This window comes from Haemaphysalis longicornis, unplaced genomic scaffold (assembly GCF_048455015.1).
Source record: "Haemaphysalis longicornis isolate Haplotype H1 unplaced genomic scaffold, Haemaphysalis longicornis Haplotype H1 scaffold_9, whole genome shotgun sequence".
Classification (NCBI taxonomy): Eukaryota; Metazoa; Arthropoda; class Arachnida; order Ixodida; family Ixodidae; genus Haemaphysalis; species Haemaphysalis longicornis.
This window is the reverse complement of record NW_027526460.1, coordinates 146,705,487-146,728,971: the sequence shown is the minus strand read 5'-3', so window position 1 is coordinate 146,728,971 and position 23,485 is coordinate 146,705,487. Positions and strand designations below refer to the sequence as shown.

The following is a 23,485-nucleotide window of genomic DNA, read 5'->3' as shown; positions in this document are numbered from 1 at the left end:
GCAATCTCGTCCCGCAGGAATTATGAAAATCCGTTCACTATCACCGAAACTAAGCGCGATGAAAATCGCGCATAATTGTTCCCTCTCAACTCGACCGCGGACAACGTGGCAAAATCTGCGCGCTGTCTCCGGGACCGGGGTGCGGCGCACGGCGTCATCTCCGGCGGCCTTCGATATATGATAGACCGGGGAGTTTTTTCCTTTTCTCCGAAACGGGAAGGGGACCATTACCGGTTTGGTGCCACAAGAAAGCAGGCCCGGCTGCCTGCTCGCAAGCGCTTGCTCAGGCTGGTAGGGCGTTTTTGAAGCAATAAACGTTGGTTGTCGTCTGATCTGGCTGGTCACTCGAACTCCGCGTGCACTCAAAACACAAAAGAAACGGCCAAACTGTGCCTACACCTTCAGGCATAGAAGATGTTCACACACAGCGCCGGCGGCAGCGGATCGTCACAGGAAATGCGAGAAATAATCCGCGAAGCTCACCAGCGACAGCCAATAGGCAGCCCTGGCCTCAATGACATCGTTTGGCCATGCCAGGGGTGCACAATGAGGAAAAGTGAAGGGAGCGCGATTGGTTTCTCCGCTTCTTTCACAGCGATTTCCGCGCTCAACGCTTCACGTGCACGTGTAATATTTGGCTCAGGTATTTCTGGCAGTGTAATACTAAACGTCGCGCAGGTTTACTTGCACCGCTCAAAAAGTGTTGCAGGGTCCCCCTTAAGTGAATTGACATATCTAAGTATCCCGCGATGCTTGAAACAAGACTAGATGAAGATATAATAAAAACAGGTCATTATAGTGGCACAGAAATCTGTCGGGCCTGGCCCGACTGGAAAGACACCTTGTGGCTCTACGGACATTTCAGGCGACGTTGATTTTGATTAGGAAGCGGGCAGTTTTGCTATTAACCGGGCACGTAATTTTTTTCTAGAATATGTAATTCTGGATTGTTAATGCGAAAGCATTGTTTTAAACAAGCCCCGAAAGCAGTGTTGATGCTGCGTTGAACAAACTGAGTTACCTCTGCCTGTGTTAACCACCTAGCATCCTGGAAATCGTTCTGCAATTGCAATTTTCCAGATTTTTATGCTTGACATTTCAATCAAGAATACTTGGCCTCTGCCGTGAGGAACTTACGTCCCTCAATGAGAAAATTGGAGGGATAGCCACATGTAGCCCCAGCAACGAGCGACGTGAAAACCGTGTCTTAATGTGCACAGCAGACAAGTAGGGTCAGTCAGCCTGAGCTGAGAGCGAAAAGATCCATACTCTGCAGCGGGGGGCGTCCTCCCCTGTCTCTCGCTTCGCTGCTGCTTCTGGCCAGCCAGACGCAAATGTACGCAAATGACCGCGATGGTACGTCGCTTCGCTGTCGTCGGCCCTGGCGGCCTGTGCACAATTTTTTTCGCTCGGCGCTGTCGCCCACGCTATTTCTTGCCGTGCCCATTGAGTTACGTTTTTCGCCTTGCTTGTCGCTGTCGCTGCATGTCGTTACCCTTAAAGGAACCCTGCAACACTTTTTAAACTTTTTCTGATGTCCTAAATGTTTGCAGAACGTAGTAAACCAACACATCCACTGCTTAGAATACGAGTTCGCGAATTAACTCAGTCAGAAGACTGCTCTATGCCCATCAAATAACTTAGAAACCTGCTCAAATATTTTTTCTCTCTTTGCCAGTATTGCCTTTCTTCGACCGCTGAAATTACGTCATTACAGCGGTGTACCGGCTATAGGCCGACTTTACTTCAGTTACAGCGAAGAACGCATTCGATAGCCATTGCAAAAAGATGGGCACAAAAGCAAAGAAACGGAAGGCGTATCTGCTGCGACCAGGAAATCACGAAGTGCCGCTCCGTTTTGGTGATAATTATAGCATTCGCATTGCTTCCAGTCACGAAGGAAAGAGTGAAAGCGTTTATCGGAAGTGTTGCAGGGTCCTTTTAAAGACATGAACGCAGCTTCTCAAAGTTTGCAGAACTTGATATGAATTTGTGCAATATTCGGTCAACTAAGACAACGAGGAACCCTGCGTGAGTAATTTTTGAAGCGCGACGCAGGCGACGTGGGATACTACGACGAGTCGGGTCGGGTGTACTTGGTGGAGCGGGTGAGGGAGCTCGTCCGGTGCATGGACAACCAGGTGGTGCCGGAGGAGCTGGAGGCTCTGATCCTGCAGAGCTTCCCGGCAGTCGCCGAGGTGGGCGTGGTTGGTCTGCCGCACCCGGATTACGGAGAGGCCGCTGCTGCTTTCGTCGTACTCCGGGAAGGAGAGGACCAGCGGATCACTGGTGATGACATCATGAGGGTTGTGGCCGGTGAGTGTTCTCCCATTTACTAGCTAAGCGTTATTCTTCAGGAGGTTCATTATTACCGACGATACTTTTTCCCAGTTTCCGGTGCATCCATCAGCTGCTGAAGATCATTTGGATATGCAATAGAATCTCGATAAACGGAAATCGCTTAAACGGAATCGCCGCTTAAACGGAACAATAGCTTGTAAGTTGGTTTGTTTTCTATTCCGATAACGTAAAATAATCTTGGTAATCGGAACTAAAATTTCTGCGTCACCGTGTAACCGGAACCCGAAATGAAACTTCTTGTGAAATCCATTGGCATGAGAATCAGCCTTTTAGTGTTGCGGCTGTTTTGTTTTTGTTTTGTTTTTCTTCCTCCGTGTTTTTTTAGCGTCGTTATCCTCGTACGCCTCGTCTCGTTAGTGGTCAGCCGTGCTAGCGCAACGAATGCAACATCACATTTGTTGGTGCAGTCGTTAGGTCTCGATTCAAGACGCCGAGGTTACAGGGCTCAGCTCTTGCCGCCTCGTTTGTGCCATCGCGGTGTTATTCGTGCTTCATTACCGCGTTGCCGTGTTCTAAATTCGGTGGCTCGTAAGCACTCACGAAGTTGAGGCCTCCAGCCTCCGTGAAGATGCAGTTGCAAGGACTCAAACAAAAATAATTGATGCATTTTGTAGTGCACAACGACTGATTGTTGCAAATCAACTTTGTGAATGCTGTGCCTAAACCTCTTGTAGTTTTCTTGCTTTCTGAAAACACATGAGCTACATTACACTTCTAATGCTTGGAGAACCATGCAAGTGCGCACATAAATTTGCATTTTCACACATCTATCTCAGTAAACGGAACTCCTGTTAAACGGAACTAAGTTTTAGGTCCCTTGAAGTTCCGTTTATCGAGAGTCTACTCTATTCCATTTACAGCAGCGAAACGGGGTAAAAGTGCTAACACTCATGATCCCCAAACAGGGTACTAAAAAGGGATAATCGTGGCATCGGCTCTGTAACGGTGGAACAGGCGCGGTTATATATTCTCGGTATTCATGTTATTTGGTCCAGTGAATTCTCGCAGCCCCTCTTATACTACGATAAAATCAAGCACTTGGGATAACGGTGTTATTCCCGCTAATAAAGCAGGTAGAGGTACTCTCAGTGAAATTAACAGCGGGGCTGTGTTTCGCTTTCTTTCGAGACATTTTATGGTGCCATCACACCAAAACGCCTTCCCGCTAAAGCGAACTTTGTTCACGCCTTTCGAAGCGCGAGCCGTTCGTTTGTGTGAATGTTTTTGATGCCCGCACCTCGCTTCCGAGGCTTGACATGCTTTTTTTTTTTTTTTTAAGCGCGAGGCGTTCCATAAAACGCGCTTTAACCCGGAAGTAGCCAGAGAGAACACACAACGGAGCAAAGCGTAGGACGCAGTTTAAAGGTACTGGAAAGTGTACACACTAAATTTGTTTGCACCTTTGAACCCTTAAAGAAGGTGTAGTACGAGGGCAAGAAAGTCATTACGGTCATTTTCATAAGTTCGAACACCCTAATTTGTAGCTTTCCCTCCTCTCTGTCAGGCAAAAGTGGTATTGATCGACCGCAACACCCTCGTTTTTATGTGGGGTGCTGACGGGATGTCAAATAGATGTTCACATGCAAAAAAAAAAAAAAAAAACGCGGAGCTGAGGGTCGACCTAGATTCTTCCGGTGTAGCTAAGTTTTGCTAGGTTTTGGTAGGTTTTGTTAGGTCTTGCGATTTTCTTGCTAGGCTAGGCTAAGTACCGAGGGTTAAGGCCACGTTTACGCGGATTTTTAAGGCTGTTCCAGTGCGTCCCCTTACTGACAGCGGGTCCAAGGAGAAAACAAGACAGGTCGACCCCCCAGTTCAGCTGTTTCTCCAGTCGTGCACCACTAGCGCAAGCTGCGCGAATTGATTTCCGTTTAGTAGTCCAAAAAGACTATCACTAGTGTCACTAGATAAGATACAGAGATAAGATAACTGAGGCACGCAAGTGAGCAACGGCGGCCATTTTGTTATTTACCAATGTTGCCATACTGCCGCTCCCGCGGTCTCACCGCTAACTCGGACGCGGTCATTTGTAAATAACACTGCCGAATACGCGGTAATACAGCATTTTCGGGCACAATATGCAGCTGAATTGCTGCGAAGCGCGTTATTTTCGATTCGCATTCGGAATACCGCCAGTACACGCCGCGGTAGTTCAGTGGCTAAGGCGTTGTGCTGCTGGGCACGAGGACGCGGGTTCGATTCCCGGCCGCTAAAATTTTAAAAGACGAAATCTTCACTGACTCAGTTAAAAAAATTGGAGAAATAGAAAATCAGGATGATAACATTGGAGTACAATGGTAATTATTTGAACAAATATTTAAAATAAAGCCATATGAAGATCAAGCTGCATAAGGAAGCACCCGCCGCGGTGGCTCTGGCTAAGGCGTAGCGCTGCTGAGCACGAGGTCGCGGGTTCGATTCCAGGCAGCGGCGGCCGCTCTTCTGATGGCGTCGAAAAGCAAAAAAGCACGTGCGTACGAGATTTCGGCGTATGTTAGATACCCAGGTGGTCAAAATTAATCTGTAGCCCTCCACTACGGGGCGCCTCATTGCCTGCGTTGCGTCGTCGCGTGAAACCCTACAATCAATCAAATCAATCAATAACGCCAGTAGCGCGCAGCCGCCGAGCGAAAAGGACGAGCTGAGACTACCAGAGTTGACCGACAGAAAGTGCATAAGCAACAAAATGGCGGTGCCCATGAACTACCGCAGTGTAAACAAGTGCAACGTGATGCGAACTGACCAGTGATCACGGCGGCGGCACGGAACAATAGGAGAAAAAAAATTCCCCCGCATTTCCCCGAGGGGGAGAATGTGAAAGTGCGAATGCACGGTTGTCGGCCCGCTTGCGGCGCTTGCGCTCGGCCCCCGCAGCCCACCGCCTCGCCGCCTTCTCTTCCATCTCTTCCATCGGGTTTGTAGTATCACGTGTACACCACGCAGTTATCAAGCCGCTATAACGCCGCTGAGTCGCCAACGCACGCCGCTGACGACGTAGTTTCAATGCGTTAAAGATACAAGGCGCGTCACTAACGCTGATACCAGCGTCGCCTCCGTGGCTTGGTCGGTAGAGCGTCGCGCTGCGGCCGCAAAGTCCTCGGATCGAAACCTGGCGCCGGATGCTGTTTCTTTTTTAAATATAGAGGAGCACTGCGGACGCCGCCGCCGACGCCGGCGGTGGATGGTTTGGGGTCGCTTATAAAGTGCATTCGCACTTTATAAGCGCCGATACTCTGGTATAGGAAGAGGTGAGCATACGCGGCTCCGCTTGTGCTCATACTCGAGCTGGCTTGAAAGCTGGCTTCACTGTTATATTGCCCTACCTGTGGTGGTGCGCCCTTTACAAGCGGCGCGTTTCGTTTTCTTGTCAATTCTTTTCTAACGCCCTTAAGGTTAAATGATTGCGCTGGTAATAAGTTATGCCAGTTCACGTTGCTTTAAACACCTTCAGGTACAAAAAATCTCCCGCTCGTGGAAAATGTTCGAGTTCACCCCTGTGAACTGGTAGAAGATACCTCCGAAGTTGGAGATTCAAGAAAATTAAAAAGAGCGCAAAGGACGAGGACAAAGAAACACAGTAGACGGGACGCGCACTGTGTTTCTTTGTCCTCGTCCTTTGCGCTCTTTTTAATTTTCTTGAAGCCATGAACCAACTCGCCCAACAATCCATTGTATGAAGTTGGAGATCTTTCACCCAATTTTGCTTAGTTGGCGGTCTTTCACAGCCTTTTCTTATTTGGAGGCCGTCTACACCCTCTTACTTTTCCAGTAACATCCTAATTTGTAGCTTCACACCCATGTGGCAGAAACGATGTTGAAATTATTAAACCCTTCTCGGTGTGTGTTCAAAGGGTGTGGAAAATGTGTTTGGTATATAATAAATGTTCGTGACTTACTGCACGTAATAACCGCCTCACAATTAAGCATTTTTGCAAATCCGCATGCTTACTTATCTATGCTTGCATTAAATGCATAGTTGAAAAATTAGCGTTCAAGTTTCTGATTTTTGCGGCAAGCGCATCGACTCTATTAGAAAACTTTCCTTAGATGGCTGTAAAGGCAAGAACAAATGTATTTCTAAGGTAAGTAAGTATGTACTCGCTCTCCTCATGCATCTCGTTGGTTTTCTAGCTCAATTCATTTGGGGTACAAGTGGGACTTGCGTGTGTTAAATTTGTCTGTGTGTCATGCTGCGCGCTAATCCCATTCCCATTGCCACGCGTAGTTGCTCTGCCCACACCCTTATGTTAGAGTGTTAGGCAACCTTACACCCTTATTTTCGGGTGTTAGCGCCCTTTTTTCACCCTAACAACCTTTTCTTGTCAGAGCACATTGTAAAGGTATGTGCCATGGTACAAGGCTTTTACACTTTTTTCGGCCAAACGGGGTGTTAAAAGGGTGTAAAAATTTTCATGTGTAAGGTGGAACCAGGCGGCAAAGCAAATGGTGTGAAGCGGCTATAAGACGAAACGCCTTAAGAAAAGGAGGAGAATTGAGCGTTTCAGGCGTTCAATTGCACAATAATGTTTCCGTATTCGGGCACCTTAACAAGTGCTTCGCTTTCTTCTGACTGTCCCCGGACTGGGAGTTAGTGGCGGTGACGCTACTCCGAGGTCGTATTCTATTATATCAGTTTAGATTTGTCAAGAAGAGACGTGAGTGGTCTACGTGTTTTGTGTTGGAGGCATTTGGCCTGCGGTGTCAAACCAATCCGGCCCCACCGACCATTCAGCGCCGTGTGTGCCTCGACCTGAAATTATCAAAGAATGCGCCTGCATTGGCCAATAGACCGATCAGGGTACGTCACAGGGACAGCAAAGCCATCGCGACCATGCTTACTAAGTGACAATGATTTTCCGCTCAAAGAGTGGGGGTGAATTGATCAAGATATGGGTGGGCGTGTGAAAGACCTTTTTTAACGCGAAAATCTTTTATGCCGGGGTCCACAAAGCTCTTACTCAAGTCATATCCGTCACGGAAATGACATCGCCAGAAAAAAATTCGATTGGCGCGGCGACGCCTGGACTCGAGCCACTAACTCTTTCGCCGCAACAGGAGGTACGAAACGCGATGCGACTGCGCTATGAACAGACGCGTGAACAGACCGACAAACACGCCTTATAGCCTTCCTTTCAGACAGTGGTGCCATCTAGGAGAGGTGAAGCAAGTAGTGCATCCTGACGCTAATGAGCGCCGACAGTTGGCGCCTCAATGCCAGCGACTACGTACACGGGGGACGCGCATCGTAAGCTGGGAAGAAGCCGACTTGCGGATGTCGCGCTCGTGACACGGTCCGCTGCTCCTTTCGTTGCAGCGGACCGTGTGTTCACCAAACGATTCGCTGACAACCCGTTTGGTTTCGTTCGCACGGACGGTTTGCGAGCACCTGTGGTTTCAGTCCAATTTACGCAATGCTGCTACGCGTGCAATCCAGTGTCTACCGTTGATGTGTCGAACGGTGCCATACCGGTGAAATATGATTAGCGACGTGCAAATTCATATCGATGCACACTAAACATTCAACTAGTCCTGTGCAGGCACATTACACTTTCGTGCTTTACCGGTTCCTATGAAAGAGGAAACAACCACATTTTTTGCCTTGTGCAACGGGCAGAATGTGTGACTTCTGTCCCTCCTTCCTCAGCCTCGGTGAGCTGCCGCGACGGGGAAGTCAGCCTGGCCAAGCACAAGCACCTCATCGGCGGCGTCTACTTTCCGGCGTCCCTACCACACACAGAAACGGGGCAAGTCTTGCGGTCGGCTCTCCGAAAGGACCCTTCGTACAGGCAAGTGTCAAGCAGAGGAAAGTGCGGATGGGCTGCGATTGAAACGTTCGTTATTCAGGCCTTGGTGTAGACACCGCCCTACAGCATGGTGGCTGACTAAATGCATTACTAGATTTCGTCGTACATTTCTGGTGCGCAAAGATGCGATCAACAGCTGTGGATGCTGAACAGGTTGCCCCTACGTGGATGAAAACACTAACTTTATTTAGGCAATGCGCGATTTGGCATTTTTAACGTTTTATTGCTAAATCTTTGTGTGGCAGGATTTTAGTACCCGGTATTGGGAATGCTTACGTTCAATGTTTAATATAGCTCTCTACAAACGGCAGTAACCGCTAGTGTTACTGTGACCTGTCACATTGGATGCTACATCGCCGCAATTGCGGTAACTGTACCAAAAACATCTCGTCGGCTGTTTTAAAACACATTGCATTTCTAATGAGTTGCTCACGAAGGTACAGAAAGACTTAAACAAATTCACTGAAAAAATAAGAAAACTCGGGTTTAAAAAAATTTGTGTTTGACCAGCCAGTATTTGGAAGCTCAACAAGGCCAATAGCAAGCAGTCTCGCCTTGGCGGGCGTGTCACCACTCCTGCATAAGACAAACTTTTTACTGCCCCTCGGGATGCGCGTGGACGTATATAGCGTAACAAACTTACAAAAAGCCAATTATGCTAAAAATGCACTTGGAGAGATCCCGATATAATAAAATGCTCCAAATTATGGGCAGTGTGTGAGAACTGCTGGGACATTTCTCTTACCTCAGCAAGCAAATACTTTTTAACACGAAAGTGTTTTGTGCCGCGGTCCACCAAAACCTGACTGACGTCATATTCATCACAGAAATGCCAATGCCAGAAAGACGCGGCTGCGCCAGGATTCGAGCCGGGTGTTCCGTTGCCGCAACAGGAAGTGCCAGGCGCTTTACCGACTCCGCTACGAGCTGAAGCGCAGACAGCTGTATGACCGCGTCGTATATCTTTCCTATAACCTCTTCTATTTCGATGGTGCTGCCGTCTAAGAGAGGTGAAGCGAAGTAGCGCATCATGATGCGAATGAGCGCCGACAGTTGGTGCCAGCTGAGCTCGTCGCAACGCAACCGTATGCGGTACACTCCACGGAGCAGGGACGCAGCGGTCGCACATTTGTGAGAGCGACGCGCCAGCAGGTTGTCCCTCACCAAGCACACCCGTCCTGCAAATCGCGGTCTTTCACTGCAGCCGACCGTGACTTCACCAAACGATTCGCTGGCAACCCGCTCGGTTTCGTTTGCATGGTTTGCGCGCGCGTGTGGTTTCATTCGGGTTTACGCAGTGCTCCGGCGCGTGCAATCCATTTTCGAATGTTAATAAGTCTTACGTTGCCATACCGACGAAATATAAATTTCAATGTGCAAGTTCATCTCGATGCAGAAAAAACATTCAACTAATCCTGTGAAGGCACATCTGACTTTCGTGCTTTACCGATTCCTATGAAAGAGGAATCAACAACATTTTTTTAGAATACTTCCTCTGTCCAAACCATTCAAAGGCCTTTCCAGCAAAATAGGTCCGCAACTGGTGATTCACAATAAGCCGTTTTTTCAGGTTTCTATTTATTTAATTCAGCACCAACAGTGATGCTCTGATCAGAAAGCTCATCTCGAGATTGTGAGTATGTATTGAGCGATAACGGAGTCAGGAATGCATCAACACAGACTATCGAAGTATGAATCACTGGTTTAAAACAGAGCTTGACAAATTGTGTTGATTCTGTGCAGGCCCCACTCTGAGGTGGTTGACATTAAATTCCAGCCCATAGCGCTATTATCAGTCTTAGGCTCTGCCCCGCAATTCAAGGCCTGTCGGAATTTTCTTTGAAGAAATACTTAAAACACTAATAAAAATATAAGCAGATAATTAAGCTTGCAAAACATTTGGGATGTTCAATGAGGTAATTTGATATGAGTCAAAATCATGGTGGTGTCCTTCGGTGATCATTTGTTATTGTTTGTTCAGCAAACCTCAAGTTGTGGCAAACATGGTGATAAATATGAAAATTTGCAGAGGCATTCAGGCTGGAGAGTGTTGCTTTAATGTCTATTATGAGAAATTAGAGCAGCCGACTTCTCTATCGTATATATATACATATACATGGGGTCCTGTATCACCCCCGTTCTTAGCAATTTACTTTCAAAAATCGAGAATGCGATTTCCTCTACTCTAAAGGGACACCGGTTGTAAAGATCTTTAGGTTGGGCAGTCATTTTTAATTGTCCTTTAGGCAGTGCGTAGCACTTTACGCAGTGTCTAGCCCCGCTTAAGTAAACACACGAACTCCGTTACAATGTTTCAATCCAGTTTTTGGATATCTGTAATGCATTTAAAGACAAACATCTCTGCTGCTGCTGCTACAACCCATGAGCAAATAAGCCGCTTCTCCTCTTCAACTCGGTGCATGCAAAGCTGGTGAAAAAGGAATAGTTGAACTGTGCTTCAGTAATATCGTAAATAAATATTTCCCCGATTTAATGATCATCAAGCCTTGATAATTAAGCTATACGCCACACTCAAGTTGGTTGCCCCAAACGTTTGTTAGTTTTGGTAGCTGATTCACTGTTCAAGGAATCGAAAAAAAGTAGTAACGGCGAGACTAAGGCAACATTCCTGGAAAGGCCTAAGCAGCGGTTATTCCATATGTACACAAGGTCTCCCACAATTTGGAAAATATAGCTGCGTGGTTGAAGGTAAGCGTTGTGTTTTCCACACTTAAGAAATGTAGCAAGCTATGCATATTGACAAACTCTAGGCTATCTACGGAACTATATGCAAAAAAAGCACAAGAACCGCTTGTCAGTAAGCGCCGTGTGGAGCCTTCCGTTGGTAGGGAAAAACGGTACACAGGCCGAACTGGGCGGTGCCAAGCGAACACCTCCGAGAGCACAGAAATCATGCGAAGAACAGCACGCGGGGATGGCTGGCGTCCCTCTGCAAGCCACATAAATGCAAGCTACCATTCGAGTGTGTTTGGCAATCGATGCCAAACACACAAATCAGCTTACGCGAGAGATGTCGGAAACTGATTTGATAGTGTATGCGGATGTTTGCTGTTGCTACGAAACACTGGAAAATAAGCAGCTTCTTCCCTTCTTGGCTCATTCAAAGCTGCTAAAAAGAGCTGGCAAAAAGCTGGTAAAGAAAGCTGGTAAAAACGCTGGTAAAAAAGAACTGTGCTTCGTAATTATTGTTCCGCCTTTTAATGGACCAGAGTTTGAATAATCAGGCGGTACGCCTGTCTGAAGCTGGCTGCCCTAAGCATTTATTAGTTTCGGGGCTAAAACAGTGCTCAAGGTACCAAAAAAGGTAGTAACGGTGATATTAGGCAACCTTTACGGAAAGGCCAAAGACAGCGGTCATACTATATGTACACAAGCAGCTCCTGCAATTCGAAACAGTAAATGCGTGGTCGAGGGTAAAAGTTGTGTTTTCGGCACGCAACAAACTGTGCTAGCTATGGAGATTGACAAACTCTAGGCTATTTACCAAGCCTAGATGCAAAAAAAAAGCACTAGAACATTTTTATAGCATAAGCAGAAGGCTCCGTGTACAGCCTGCCGTTAGGTAGGAAAAAAAGATACATAGGCCCAACTGGGCGGTGCCTCAACGAACGCCTCCGAGAGCACAGAAATAATGTGAAGAACAGTGGATGGCGTCACAATGCAAGCCACATGGCTGCAAACAACTGTTCAGCAGGTGCGCCATTGTTGGCAAATACAAGAATCGGCTTGCGGAATGCTAGTCTGTTAGTGCTGCCTCTGCGGCCTATCAGAAAAGAGCGTGAGTTTCTGAACCTAATGGGACGGGAACAAATACGCATTATGGCGCGCCCAATTTTTTATTCATATTTATGATGTGTTCCGCTAATAGAAGTCTTCGTAGAAGTTAGCGCCTTTTGTGTGTCTACTTGCTTGTCCTTGTCGTGGTAGTGCTTTTGTTCTTTAAAAATAAACGTTTGCTCGGGTATATATTTTTTAGGCATTACCGCCGTCAATTCACGGATGAAAATCTACTGGCAGCTTTCAACCAAATTCTGGTATTTTCTTCTCCATGCCTTGAATACCTTCGCTGGTCACCCATCTTTATTTACTTATATTTTGGCAGTCGAGGCATTTTTCCCTTACTTTACCGACACGACAGCGCAGATGTAGAAAGGAAGGCGTCTGCCACACGAATGGCGTAATCAGCGACACCGAAACACGCCTAGTGAACGCATCGAGATTTTTATGCGCTGTGGTTATCACTGACGGGAGGTTTACACGTGGCAATGACACAAATATCATGCATGCTGCTGAGTGGTGGAAGAGCGATTACGAACAAGTAGATGAGAGATGAATGGCGAGTAAAGCGCGAAAAATTACACAAAAGGCGAAGGGAGACAGGCACTCGGAGCAAAAATGGAGCGAAATGGGCGCACTAATGTTCGTGCAGAAAATTGTTTCCTTAGGTATAGCCCAATTATTGCTATGTAAAAGTTGAAGCTATTTCTTCGCCTTCACGCAGGGTCGACCGCAACTCCGGTAAAATAATTTGCAGTTAACAACGAAAGTGACGCAGCCAGGCAAGGCCACCGAAGATACAGTCTACACGACAGAACTTCCTGGAATGCTCCGTGCCGCATTCACTTTGGAACTGCCATCCAAATTTTAGTCTGTTTTGAGTGCACAAATAAATTTCAGTTGCCGGATAGCCACAACACGTTTGTACTAGAGCTAATGGTTTATAAACAGCCGTGGAAAATTACACCACAGAAATGTGAACTGGTTACCAAAAGTAAATATCGCAGATTGACATCTTTCTCTGCATGTACACACTGACCTAGTTGGTATATTCACTGGCGAGGCGTGCACACCGGCAACCATGTGTGTGCGCTGTGTGAGCCTGTGAGTTTCCGTTGCTATGGCGATGTAATATGCACGGGACGTCTGCAGGGAAGACGGCCGCGACTCCTCAATGTCTGCGGGTTTCCGCGACGCAGCTTGTGTGCGTCTCGTACAAGGCGTGTTTGAATGATTCCATAACGTATGATGTGCCTCATGAACGTTGGTTACGCGAAGAGACTGGCTGTTCCGTTCATGGGTGTGACGACTTTGTGCTAAAATTCAGTCTCACCCTTCTCGTACACTTACGAGCGAGCACATGTTGGTCATGGCTCAAAGGCTGCAAAGTGAGCGCCGTAGCGCTTATGTGCGGCAGCGTTTGAGCGGGCAGCAGGAATCTCGTGTCCTAGCGTTCTCAAAAGCAATACCTTGATGTCAAGTACTGTTTTCTGCAGCGTCCTACAGCCTACCGGTCGCAAGACACAAGTGAAGTCGTTGGCAGATATCAGCTGATTTCCAGCTGTCGTGTTTTGGTATGGGTCACAGGTCGCTCAGCTCTCGGCGATCGCCTTCCCCTTGGGCCGCTCGGAAACTTAAATGTAGTAGTCGAAATTCTCTGAGCTGACAATGCACTCACTGCTACGGTGCCGTCGTATCACATCTGGCGTACCCGTTAACGGTGATAATTTTTTCGGAAGCATTACGTGGCTGTTGTACTGCACGACTGTGACATGGGCAAGATGCGGTCGCACCTGCGTCTAAATTGGTGGGAACTATGCGTTGGGTTTGTTTGTTTTGATTTTACCTCCCGGACCCACTGGCTTTCGTTATCTTTGTGCCGAGTGAAGTGCGGGTTCCATTCTTTATTTTAATGCGTCAAGGGTTATCTAATTTGATAGGGAAAGCGTTTCCCCTTAACTTCACTAGCCTAGAAGAATCTTCTTTGATGTACAGTGTTCTCCATGTAATTAGACAGTTTGAGAAACGCACGCACCGAAAGATCAATGCTCACAACGCGGACGCCGCGGCATTCCATTTTACCGACACTCGCCTACGCACGTCGCTTTGTACACTGCTGATTCGCGTCCTATGTACCTTTAGGGAGCACGCGTTCGCTCCAATAAACTTGTTTTTCCTTCAAGACAGCTGCATCTTCATTGGCTACGTGATAATAACCGTGTTCGCAGAAAAATGCGCTGCACAGTACGCATTTTCTGCGTCGTACCGTTTTCTTTTTCAACCGCGACTCCATTCTCCGTTGCGGATGAGATGTTATCGAGGGCAATTAGAGTGTCATTACACAGTATTAGTAAGAATATTCATATCCCTTGACGCCACGGTCGAGAATCGGGTGGTTTCGGCGCAGATAACGTACGTGGAGGCATGTTTAATTTTTTTTTTCTGGGAGTTGCGGATGCATGTACCGATAGGAGGGCGGACACTGTCATCGCGGGTTTCTGTGTTGCCAAGAGATGTGATTGCCCGCTAAACTTTTATGTGAATACCATCTTTACAAAATCTAATAGAATTGGAAGCTCACAAGATTATGGTATGCCAAATGTAGCACCCGCTGCATGGGAAATCTGTTGGGACTGAAGTTTATGTATAAGTGCAGGAGAGTTAATCCCGAACCATATTGTACTGTGTTGTGCCTAGTGAGGTGCTTTTATTTCACCTGCCGTTGGTCGTTTCGCAACGGACGTAACGACGTGCCCAACGTGTTAAGGAAGACTCAGTTGATCACGTCCTAATGGGACTTACTAATACATGACCCATTGGATTAAAAAGCACCATCTACCAGTACAAAATGATTTCCAAATTCATAGAACTGTTCCTAGCGGCCCAGTTTGCTTCTTTGCTTGAGCAAAAAAAAAAAACCCCGACATGCCCCCGCGGGAGGGGCACGAGTAAATGCAGAGCATTAGCGGCGTTACGCGCGTGGCGGTGGCGATGGGTGTTGTAATGGTGGTGGTAGGGTTGTTGTTGTTGGTATGATTGGGGAGAGACAGAACGAGACCTTGAACTGGTGCCGCGACGCTGAAGTTGGATTGCGTCGCGGTACTAGTTGAAGGTCTTGCTTCCATCGCTTAGCAACTGCGACAACTGCGACGAGAAGAGAGCGAAGCAGAACTGGAGTGCGGCTGACGCGCCGACACCCGGGTTTATATTCCCAACGAACCCAGTAGAGGGAAAGGAGGCGGAGAGAGAGCGCGCTATCACGCCACCGTCACGCCACGACGCGCCCGCACCTGCTGTTGCTACGGTGCTTGCAACGCCGGAGCGCGCGCTGCACCTGTTGTTGCAAGCGTGTTGAGGGCGAGGAGGAGTGGGGGAGAGGGCGCAGCTGCCGTGCCGGAGCGCGCGCTGCACCTGTTGTTGCAAGCGTGTTGAGGGCGAGGAGGAGTGGGGGAGAGGGCGCAGCTGCCGTGGTGCGGACGCCGAGTTACGGACGCATAACATCGTGAATTAAAGAAATGCTCTGCATTTAAAATAAACAAGAAACGCATTTTGGTTGTTCCAGTTTTCACTAGATGGCGCTAGTTGTCGAACAAGCAAGTTGTCGAACTGCGCAGTGCGTAGTCAACCTGTGCGGACGGTCTTTTCTGGTGTTCCGACAACAGCGTGTTTGCAGAGTGAAGGACAGCGGAAAGGCAGAGACAGCGGAGGGCATCCGAAGATAAGTATTTACCCGCTCGGTTCTTTCTCGCTGTGTCGGGTTTTCAGCCGAGATGCGCGTAGAAAGCTGGTACAGTGTTGTAGCTGTCCTTGGCAAGCAAGTAGACGCAGAAGAGCTTCAGCGGGATAGCGGCAAGGCAGACGAAGGGGCAGGTACAGGTCCGCGCAGAAGTAAACGGAGCACGGGAGTGGTGGCCGAACTGCATCGCTGCGCCGCGTATGGGCGCCGACGGGAACCATGGAGCGCCGGTCAAAGAGAGTGTTCGCACTGCCCCCGCCGCCCACGGCCGGACTGGAGGAGCGTCAGGCGCTCACTTTCATACGGCCTGCGCTTCGGGTATAGTTCCCACCTTTCATCGCCGCTAGTTCGTGGCGCTGCGGACCAACCCTCGCTAGTTGACCTACAGCACGGGCGGGGTAGAGGAGTGGCGAGCGCGCATTTGCCGCTGCCCTAGCCCTGCCGTGGCTACAGGTGATACTGTCCGTGTTCATTTACATGGGCGTTTTTAAAATAGGCGATTCCTTCCCCTCTGCTTAACTGCCTAACATTATCATCCGAAAGTGCCGGATCAAACATTTGAAAGAACCATTTTAACGCGAGGCACATGACGAAAAATATGCGAGGTCTTCATATCTTATCAGCGACTGTATAAATATGGAAATGGTGAGACAGGCAATAAACACGGCACTTTCCGTGCCTGAAATATCAATTCTTATTTTTCATTTCGGATGATGTCTTGGTTCGCACACGCACAGGGCATGACCGGTGACTCGAATGATTTCCCGTCGAGGGAGATAATGTTATCGCTTAGCTAAAACGGATTCTGCTATTCACGCTCCGGTCGGGCTGAGCGGACCGCCGGCAGCGAAGCGCATTGTGAAAAAAACATACAGCTAAAGCTCTTGATCATGCAACTGAAGGGCACAACGAGTCTTCTTTTTGGCGAGATATAGCAGCGAAGGTATTCATTTGTACCGGTGATATTCCGCGGCAGATCCAAAATACGCGCGGCAAGCGTCGTCGGCTCACTCGGCCAGAGGCGATGCGTCGACTAATAATAAAAGCGTTTGAAGGGTAGAGGGTTGGTTCGAAGCGCCCTCACTCTGTCCAGAATCTGCTGTATGGTTTCCTTCTTGGGTGCGCAGGCCGTATGAAAGTGCGCGCTCGCCGCTCCTCCAGTCCGGCCGTGCGCCGCCCTATCTGATATGTTTAATCGCCGCTACGCTGGCGTGTCATGCTACGCGCGACGGTTTTCTAAAGGCAGCGCGGGGCTATAGAGGGGCGCTGTTGGCATTGCCGCTCGCAGGCATCAGCGGCGACCGCATCCGCTGCTCATGAGCTGGACGAAGCTGCGCGCGCCCGCAAACGTGCCTTGTTGCGCGCTGTAAAGGGCGGCATAAAATTGTAGGCCGCTGCGGTTCGGCATAGCATGTCATTGCTATATAATTAATTGTCAGCCGGCAACAAAATTGCCGTGTACAATATAGAAAGCACATTCACAGACATTTTCGTTGTACGGAAAAAAAATCCCGCTAACGAGATTTCTTCTTTTATTTTGGGTTTGTCCCACGTTATTGATGCTGGTCAGTCCAGGTCTGTTCTGAAGAAAGGAGAATAAAAAATGTCCATGCGGGGGAAATTCTGTATTAAAGAACACCGTAAATAATAGGTACAATCGTTGACTGCTATTACAGCGGACCTCATAGGGCGCATATTTTGTTGTCGCATTAACCCTTTGGCTCCCGTTGACATAAGATCTTGTCCAAGTTAACCGATTAAGAGCGTGGTCGCCATCGGCCATGACGACCATACTCGTCATCGGTCATTTTGAGGCCTTGATGGTGCTCTTTTGCAAGACACTGAGGTCATGCGGTGAAGCGATCTTTCAATTCAATGCGGAGTTTAATTTAAATCTGCAACACTTTCTTAACTAATATAAGGTGCTCGTTGTTAAAAATAACAACGTCGGTTTTAATGCGCAACAGAATATGCGCCCTATGAGGCCCGCTGTAATAGCAGTCAACGATTGTACCTATTCTTTACGGTGTTCTTTAATACAGAATTTCCCCCGCATGGACATTTTTTATTTTCCTTTCTTCAGAACAGACCTGGACTGACCGGCATCAATAACTTGGGACAAACCCAAAATAAAAGAAGAAATCTCGTTAGCGGGATTTTTTTTCCGTACAACGAAAATGTCTGTGAATGTGCTTTCTATATTGTACACGGCAATTTTGTTGCCGGCTGACACTTAATTATATAGCAATGACATGCTATGCTGAACCGCAGCGGCATACAATTTTATGCCGCCCTTTACAGGGCCCAACAAGGCACGTTTCCGGGCGCGCGCAGCTTCGTCCAGCTCATGAGCAGCGGGTGCGGTCGCCGCTGATGCCTGCGAGCGGCAATGCCAACAGCGCCCCTCTATAGCCCCACGCTGCCTTGTGAAGACCGTCCCGCCGAGCATGACACGCCAGCAGAGCGGCGATTAAACATATCAGATAGGGCGGCGGGGGCCGTGCGAACACACTCTTTGACCGGCGCTCCATGCTTCCCGTCGGCGCCTATACGCGGCGCAGCGATGCAGTTCGGCCACCGCTCCTGTGCTCCGTTTACTTTTGCGCGGACCTGTACGTGTCGTTTATGCTTAGTGGTATCGCGGCTAGAACACGTTGAAGCGGATAACTCGGGGTTAGCTAAGCGGGTTGCAGCACTGGAGGCAGCGCTGGATAACTGGGGTTTAGCTAAGCGGGTTGCAGCACTAGAGGCAGCGCTAAGTAACGAACGTGTTAATAAATGCATGTTTCGGGGCTAGTTGGCACAGTCTTGAATTCTATAATAATGTGCGCTGCATATTTGTACGGGGGACACGGACAGTGAAGAAGACAAAACTATACGATGGTGCGCAAACTAGCAAATGGTTTATTGAAAGCTTTATCGTTATTTATAAGCATGCGATGGTCAGTGTACATTAATATGGTAAACATGATATCTTCGTGCGCGTGCGCTCATGTGCAATTCGACTTTTCTTTCATCATTTTCATCTCTTTTCCTGTGAGCACTATTGTGCGCACGCTGATACATTTCTCAGGTTCCACAGACAGCATCCTGAAGGCCTCAATCACTTCCCGAACCCTTCGGTCCTTCGAGCGTGACAGCACACTTGCTTGCTTTAGCTTGGGTTTACATCCGCATTTTGAGCAGTGGGCTGCAAGGTGGCCTGGCGATTGTAATTGATTACAAGCATTGTTGTGCTCCCGCAATCTTTCATTTAAACATCGGCCCGTTTGTCCGATGTGGGATGCGCCGCAGGGAAATGGAATTTTGTAGACAACTCCAACTGCGCACTCGACAAATTTGTTGGCGTCCTTTACGCCACAAGATCCCTGCCCTTGTGCGTGTTGGTTTTGCGAGTTCACTTTCTTGCATATTGGCTTTACTTTTGAAGGCACTGAGAAGACAACGGGAACATTGTGCTTGCTTGCAACTTTTTTCAATCTATGCGATACGTTGTGTACAGGGGGGGATTAAAAGAAATGCGAACAACGGAGCGCACAGCCTCCGACGTAGGCTGCACCGTCTGGCTGCAAAGTCAGTAAACTGCGCGCATGCGCACTCCTTCGAGAGCGTTTGGGAGTGTAGCCCTATATTCGTGGGAAATGCTTGATGAAGAAGCGACACCGGTCGTTTTTTTTAGGCGCCTTTTCACGCTGCGTCGCCACTAAACAGGATGATCGTTGAAGAGCATTGTGATAGCTGCAATCAGCTTGCTGCGCGCTTGGCTCCCGAATGTAGTAGATAACAGGATGCTCAGTGGCGACAGAGCATAACAAGACGCCTTAGAATGAATGACCGGCGTCGCTTCTTTATCAAGCATTTCCCCTAACAGTAGGCCACACTCTCAAACGCTCTGAAAGAACTACGCATGCGCGCAGTTTACTGACAGTGCAGCCAGACGGTGCGGCATGCGGCGGAAGCTGTGTGCTCCGTTGTTCGTATTTCTTTTAATCTCCCCTGTACGTACGGAAACACTACTAGATTCTTTTTGTCTGGTTCTGCTTTTTCTTTCGGTTTTCTGTTAAGTTTTTTGAAGCATTTCTCGGTCACCGAGACCAGCACTTGCTTGGTGTATCCGCTGGACCTTAGGCGTTCAGTTAGCACGAACAAACTTTCCGAGGCGCAGCGTGGGCACGATTTTTTCACGGCTTGCATCATGCTTGACGTGTCAAGACTTCGTTTTGTAAGCTTTGTATGACATGAGTGAAATGGTAGCGCACCTTTCTCACTTTTCGTTCTATAAGCCCAGCATGTATGTTCTTCTTCAAATCGGCCTCCAGTACCTAGACCTGGAACTCCGATTTGAAGAAGAACATATACATGCTGGGCTTATAGAACGAGAAGTGAGAAAGGTGTGCTACCATTTGACTCATGTCATTCAAAGCTTACAAAACGAAGTCTTGCCACGTCAAGCATGATGCCAGTCGTGAAAAAATCGTGCCCACACTGCGCCTCGGAAAGTTTGTTCGTGCAAACTGAACTCCTGAGGTCCTGCCACCAAGAAGATGCTGGTGCTGGTCCAGTCAGAGGATGATGGTGCTGGTCCACCACGAAGATGTTGGTCCAGCTACAAGAAGAAGATACACCAAGAAGGTGCTGGTCTCGGTAGCCGAGGAATGCCTCAAAAAACTTAACAAAAAACCAAAAGAAAAAGCAGAACCAGACAAAAAGAATCTAGTAGTGTTGCCGTACGTACACAACGTATCGCATAGATTGAAATAAGTTGCATTCAAGTGCAATTTTCACGTTGTGTTCCCGGGGCCTTCACAAGTAAAGGCAATATGCAAGAAAGTGAACTCGCAAAACCAACACGCACAAGGGCATTGATCTTGTGGCGTAAAGCACGTCAACAAATTTGTCGACTGTAAACTTGGAGTTGTCGACAAAATTCCATTTCCCTGCGGCGCATCCTACATTGGACAAACGGGCCGATGTTTATATGAAAGATTCCGGGAGCACAAAAATGCTTGTAATCAATTACAATCGTCAGGCCACCTTGCAGCCCACTGCTCAAAATGCGGATGTAAACCCAACCTAAAGCAAGCAAGTGTGCTGTCACGCTCGAATGACCGAAGGGTTCGGGAAGTGATTGAGGCCTTCAGTATGCTGTCTGTGGAACCTGAGAAATGTATTAGCGTGCCCACAATAGTGCTCACAGGAAAAGAGATAAAAATGATGAAAGAAAAGTCCAACTTCACATGAGCCCACGCGCACGAAGATATCATGTTCACCCTAATAATGTACACTCAGAATCGCGTGCCTATAAATAACGATAAAGATTTCAATAAACCAGTGGCTAGTTTGCGCACCATCGTATGGTTTTGTCTTTTTCACTGTCCGTGTCCCCGTCCAAATAAACAGCGCACGTTGTTATGGAATTCAATAACGAACGCGATGAAGGGAGAGTCGTTGAGGGAAAGTTAGAAGCAGCTGAGAGGAATCTAGAAAGTAGTGTCATTCCGCCAACAAATTTCATTTCATTTCAATACCTTCAAAGCCCAGAGGGTGTTACAGAAGGGAGTGGTCACGGGCATTATCACCAGAAAAAACAAGAGTGAAACAAATCATTGGGAACAACCACAACAAAAACAATAGTGGGCAACAAAAATGCAAATAGCATACACAACAGAGTCAATAGCATAAATGCAATTATAAGGAACAAAAGTAATTTTAGATGGCAATCTTAAATGAAGATATATCGATTATACTAGCTATTGCAGGGGCAGGTGATTCCATTCTTAAGCAGTTTTGGGAATGAGAGGGAAAAAATAAGTTAGTATTGCAGTGGGGAATATATACCTTATGGCGATGTTCAATACGGGATGATACATATGAAGGCGCAGAAAGAAGTTCAATTTTGAGGTATGCGTTTGAAAAATAAATTTTATGAAAGGCTGACAAACGGGCAATTTTTCTGCGTAGGGCTAGGTTGGGAAGGTTTAAAGTTCGTTTCATAGCAGAAACATTAGATGTGGGTTAGGTTGGGAAGGTTTAAAGTTCGGTTCATAGCAGAAACATTAGATGTCCGAGCATAGTTGGAAAGGATGAAGCGTGCACTACGATTTTTAACCATTTTCAACGTGTTAATGAGATAATCATAATGGGGATCCCACACCGAACACGCGTACTCAAGTTTAGGCCTAATTAAAGTTTTATATAACAGTAGTTTAAGCTGAGAAGGCGCCATAGAGAAATTACGTCGCAAGTACTCAAGCATAAGGTTCGCATTATTAACAATAAAATTTACATGAAGTTGCCAAGGAAGGTTCTTGGTTATATGAATTCCTAAATATTTGTATGAAGCAACAAGTTCTAGTTTAGAGCCCTGGATATAGTAGTCGTAAATATTGGAGGTATCAGGCTTATGTGAAAATCTAATTGTTTTGCATTTGTTAGTAGTTAGACTCATTTTCCATGTGTTACACCATGCAGTAATATTATGGAGGTCACTCTGAAGTATGGAAGTATCAGAATCTGCAGTAATAGTTCTGAAAATAACGCAATCATCCGCGAACAACCTAATGCTTGAATTAACTACTGAAGACAAGTCATTAACATAAATCCAGAAAAGCAAAGGACCCCGCACGGAACCCTGTGGTACCCCTGATGTCACTAGAGAGTGCGGTGGCTGAAATTCATTGGCAGATGCAAACTGAGTTCTATTAAATAAAAAAATTTCAATCAGAGGAAGAATATTTGGATCAACATTTAGTTTGCTTAACTTCATGTATAGTAATTGGTGATTAACTAAATCAAAAGCCTTTGAGAAGTCAATAAAAATACTATCAATGGAATGTCCGTTATCAACAGCATTGGCAATGTCATGTATGAAAGAAATAAGTTGAGTCTCACAAGAAAATTTTTTACGGAATCCATGTTGCTTAGGGGTGAAAAATGAGTTATCTTCCAGAAATTTAACCAAATTAGAATGTAATATATGCTCAAAAATCTTACAAAAAACATTCGTTATTGATATCGGCCTGTAATTAAAGGGGCAAAATGGATCACCAGATTTAAATAATGGCACAATTTTACCGATCTTCCAATGGTTAGGTAATAAGCCCATAGTATAGCATTGATGAAATAGATTGCATAATATCACAGCGGAGTACATCTCTGTATTTTTTAAAACTTTGCGTTGATGCCGTCTACACCTGATGACGACGACATTTCTAAGTCTCTTATCAATTTCACCACACCATCCAAATCGAAGAGTACAGCATCCATAGCAGCAAAATCAGCATGAAGGAAATGTGGCATTTCAACAACAGGGGAGTGCAAAAATGATTTTGAAAATATCGAGTTTCACACAACACAACACTGAGACGGTGGGATTGCAGCACCATCACAATCGGTTAATGAAACAGTATTCACGGGTTTGTTACCAACAATGTTCCAAAATTTCTTAGAATTGTCAACAAGGAGCGTAAGGAGTGTATCATGGAAAAAACACGTTTGGCATCCTTAAGCACGTTTTTATAAGTGGCTGAGCACGCTCGATACGCGGACCAACTATCAAAGCTATCATTTCTTTTGGCTTTACGAAACAGCCGCTTTTTTTTTGTTAGATAAGCGTTTCAACGATACGTTGAACCACGGGGATCGATGCTTACAGGCAATTACGCGCAGCGGTATATACCTATTTACAAGGTTCTCTATTTTAGACCTGAAAAGTGACCAGTTGCTTTCAACAGACCGTTCGAAAACGTTGGGCGTGTAACTGTCCAAAAAACTTGCAAGTTCATGGTTA

The 23,485-nt window shown here is 47.0% G+C and overlaps 1 protein-coding gene across 1 annotated transcript in view; it reads left to right on the top strand.

The window, feature by feature from the left end:
- LOC144153480 (uncharacterized) overlaps nt 1-23,485 on the top strand; it is a 185,644-nt gene that overhangs the window by 83,863 nt on the left and 78,296 nt on the right. Inside the window, exons 9-10 of the mRNA XM_077685122.1 lie at nt 2,059-2,316; nt 8,003-8,144. Coding sequence (XP_077541248.1) covers nt 2,059-2,316; nt 8,003-8,144 — 400 coding nt within the window. The remainder of the gene's footprint in view (nt 1-2,058; nt 2,317-8,002; nt 8,145-23,485) is intronic.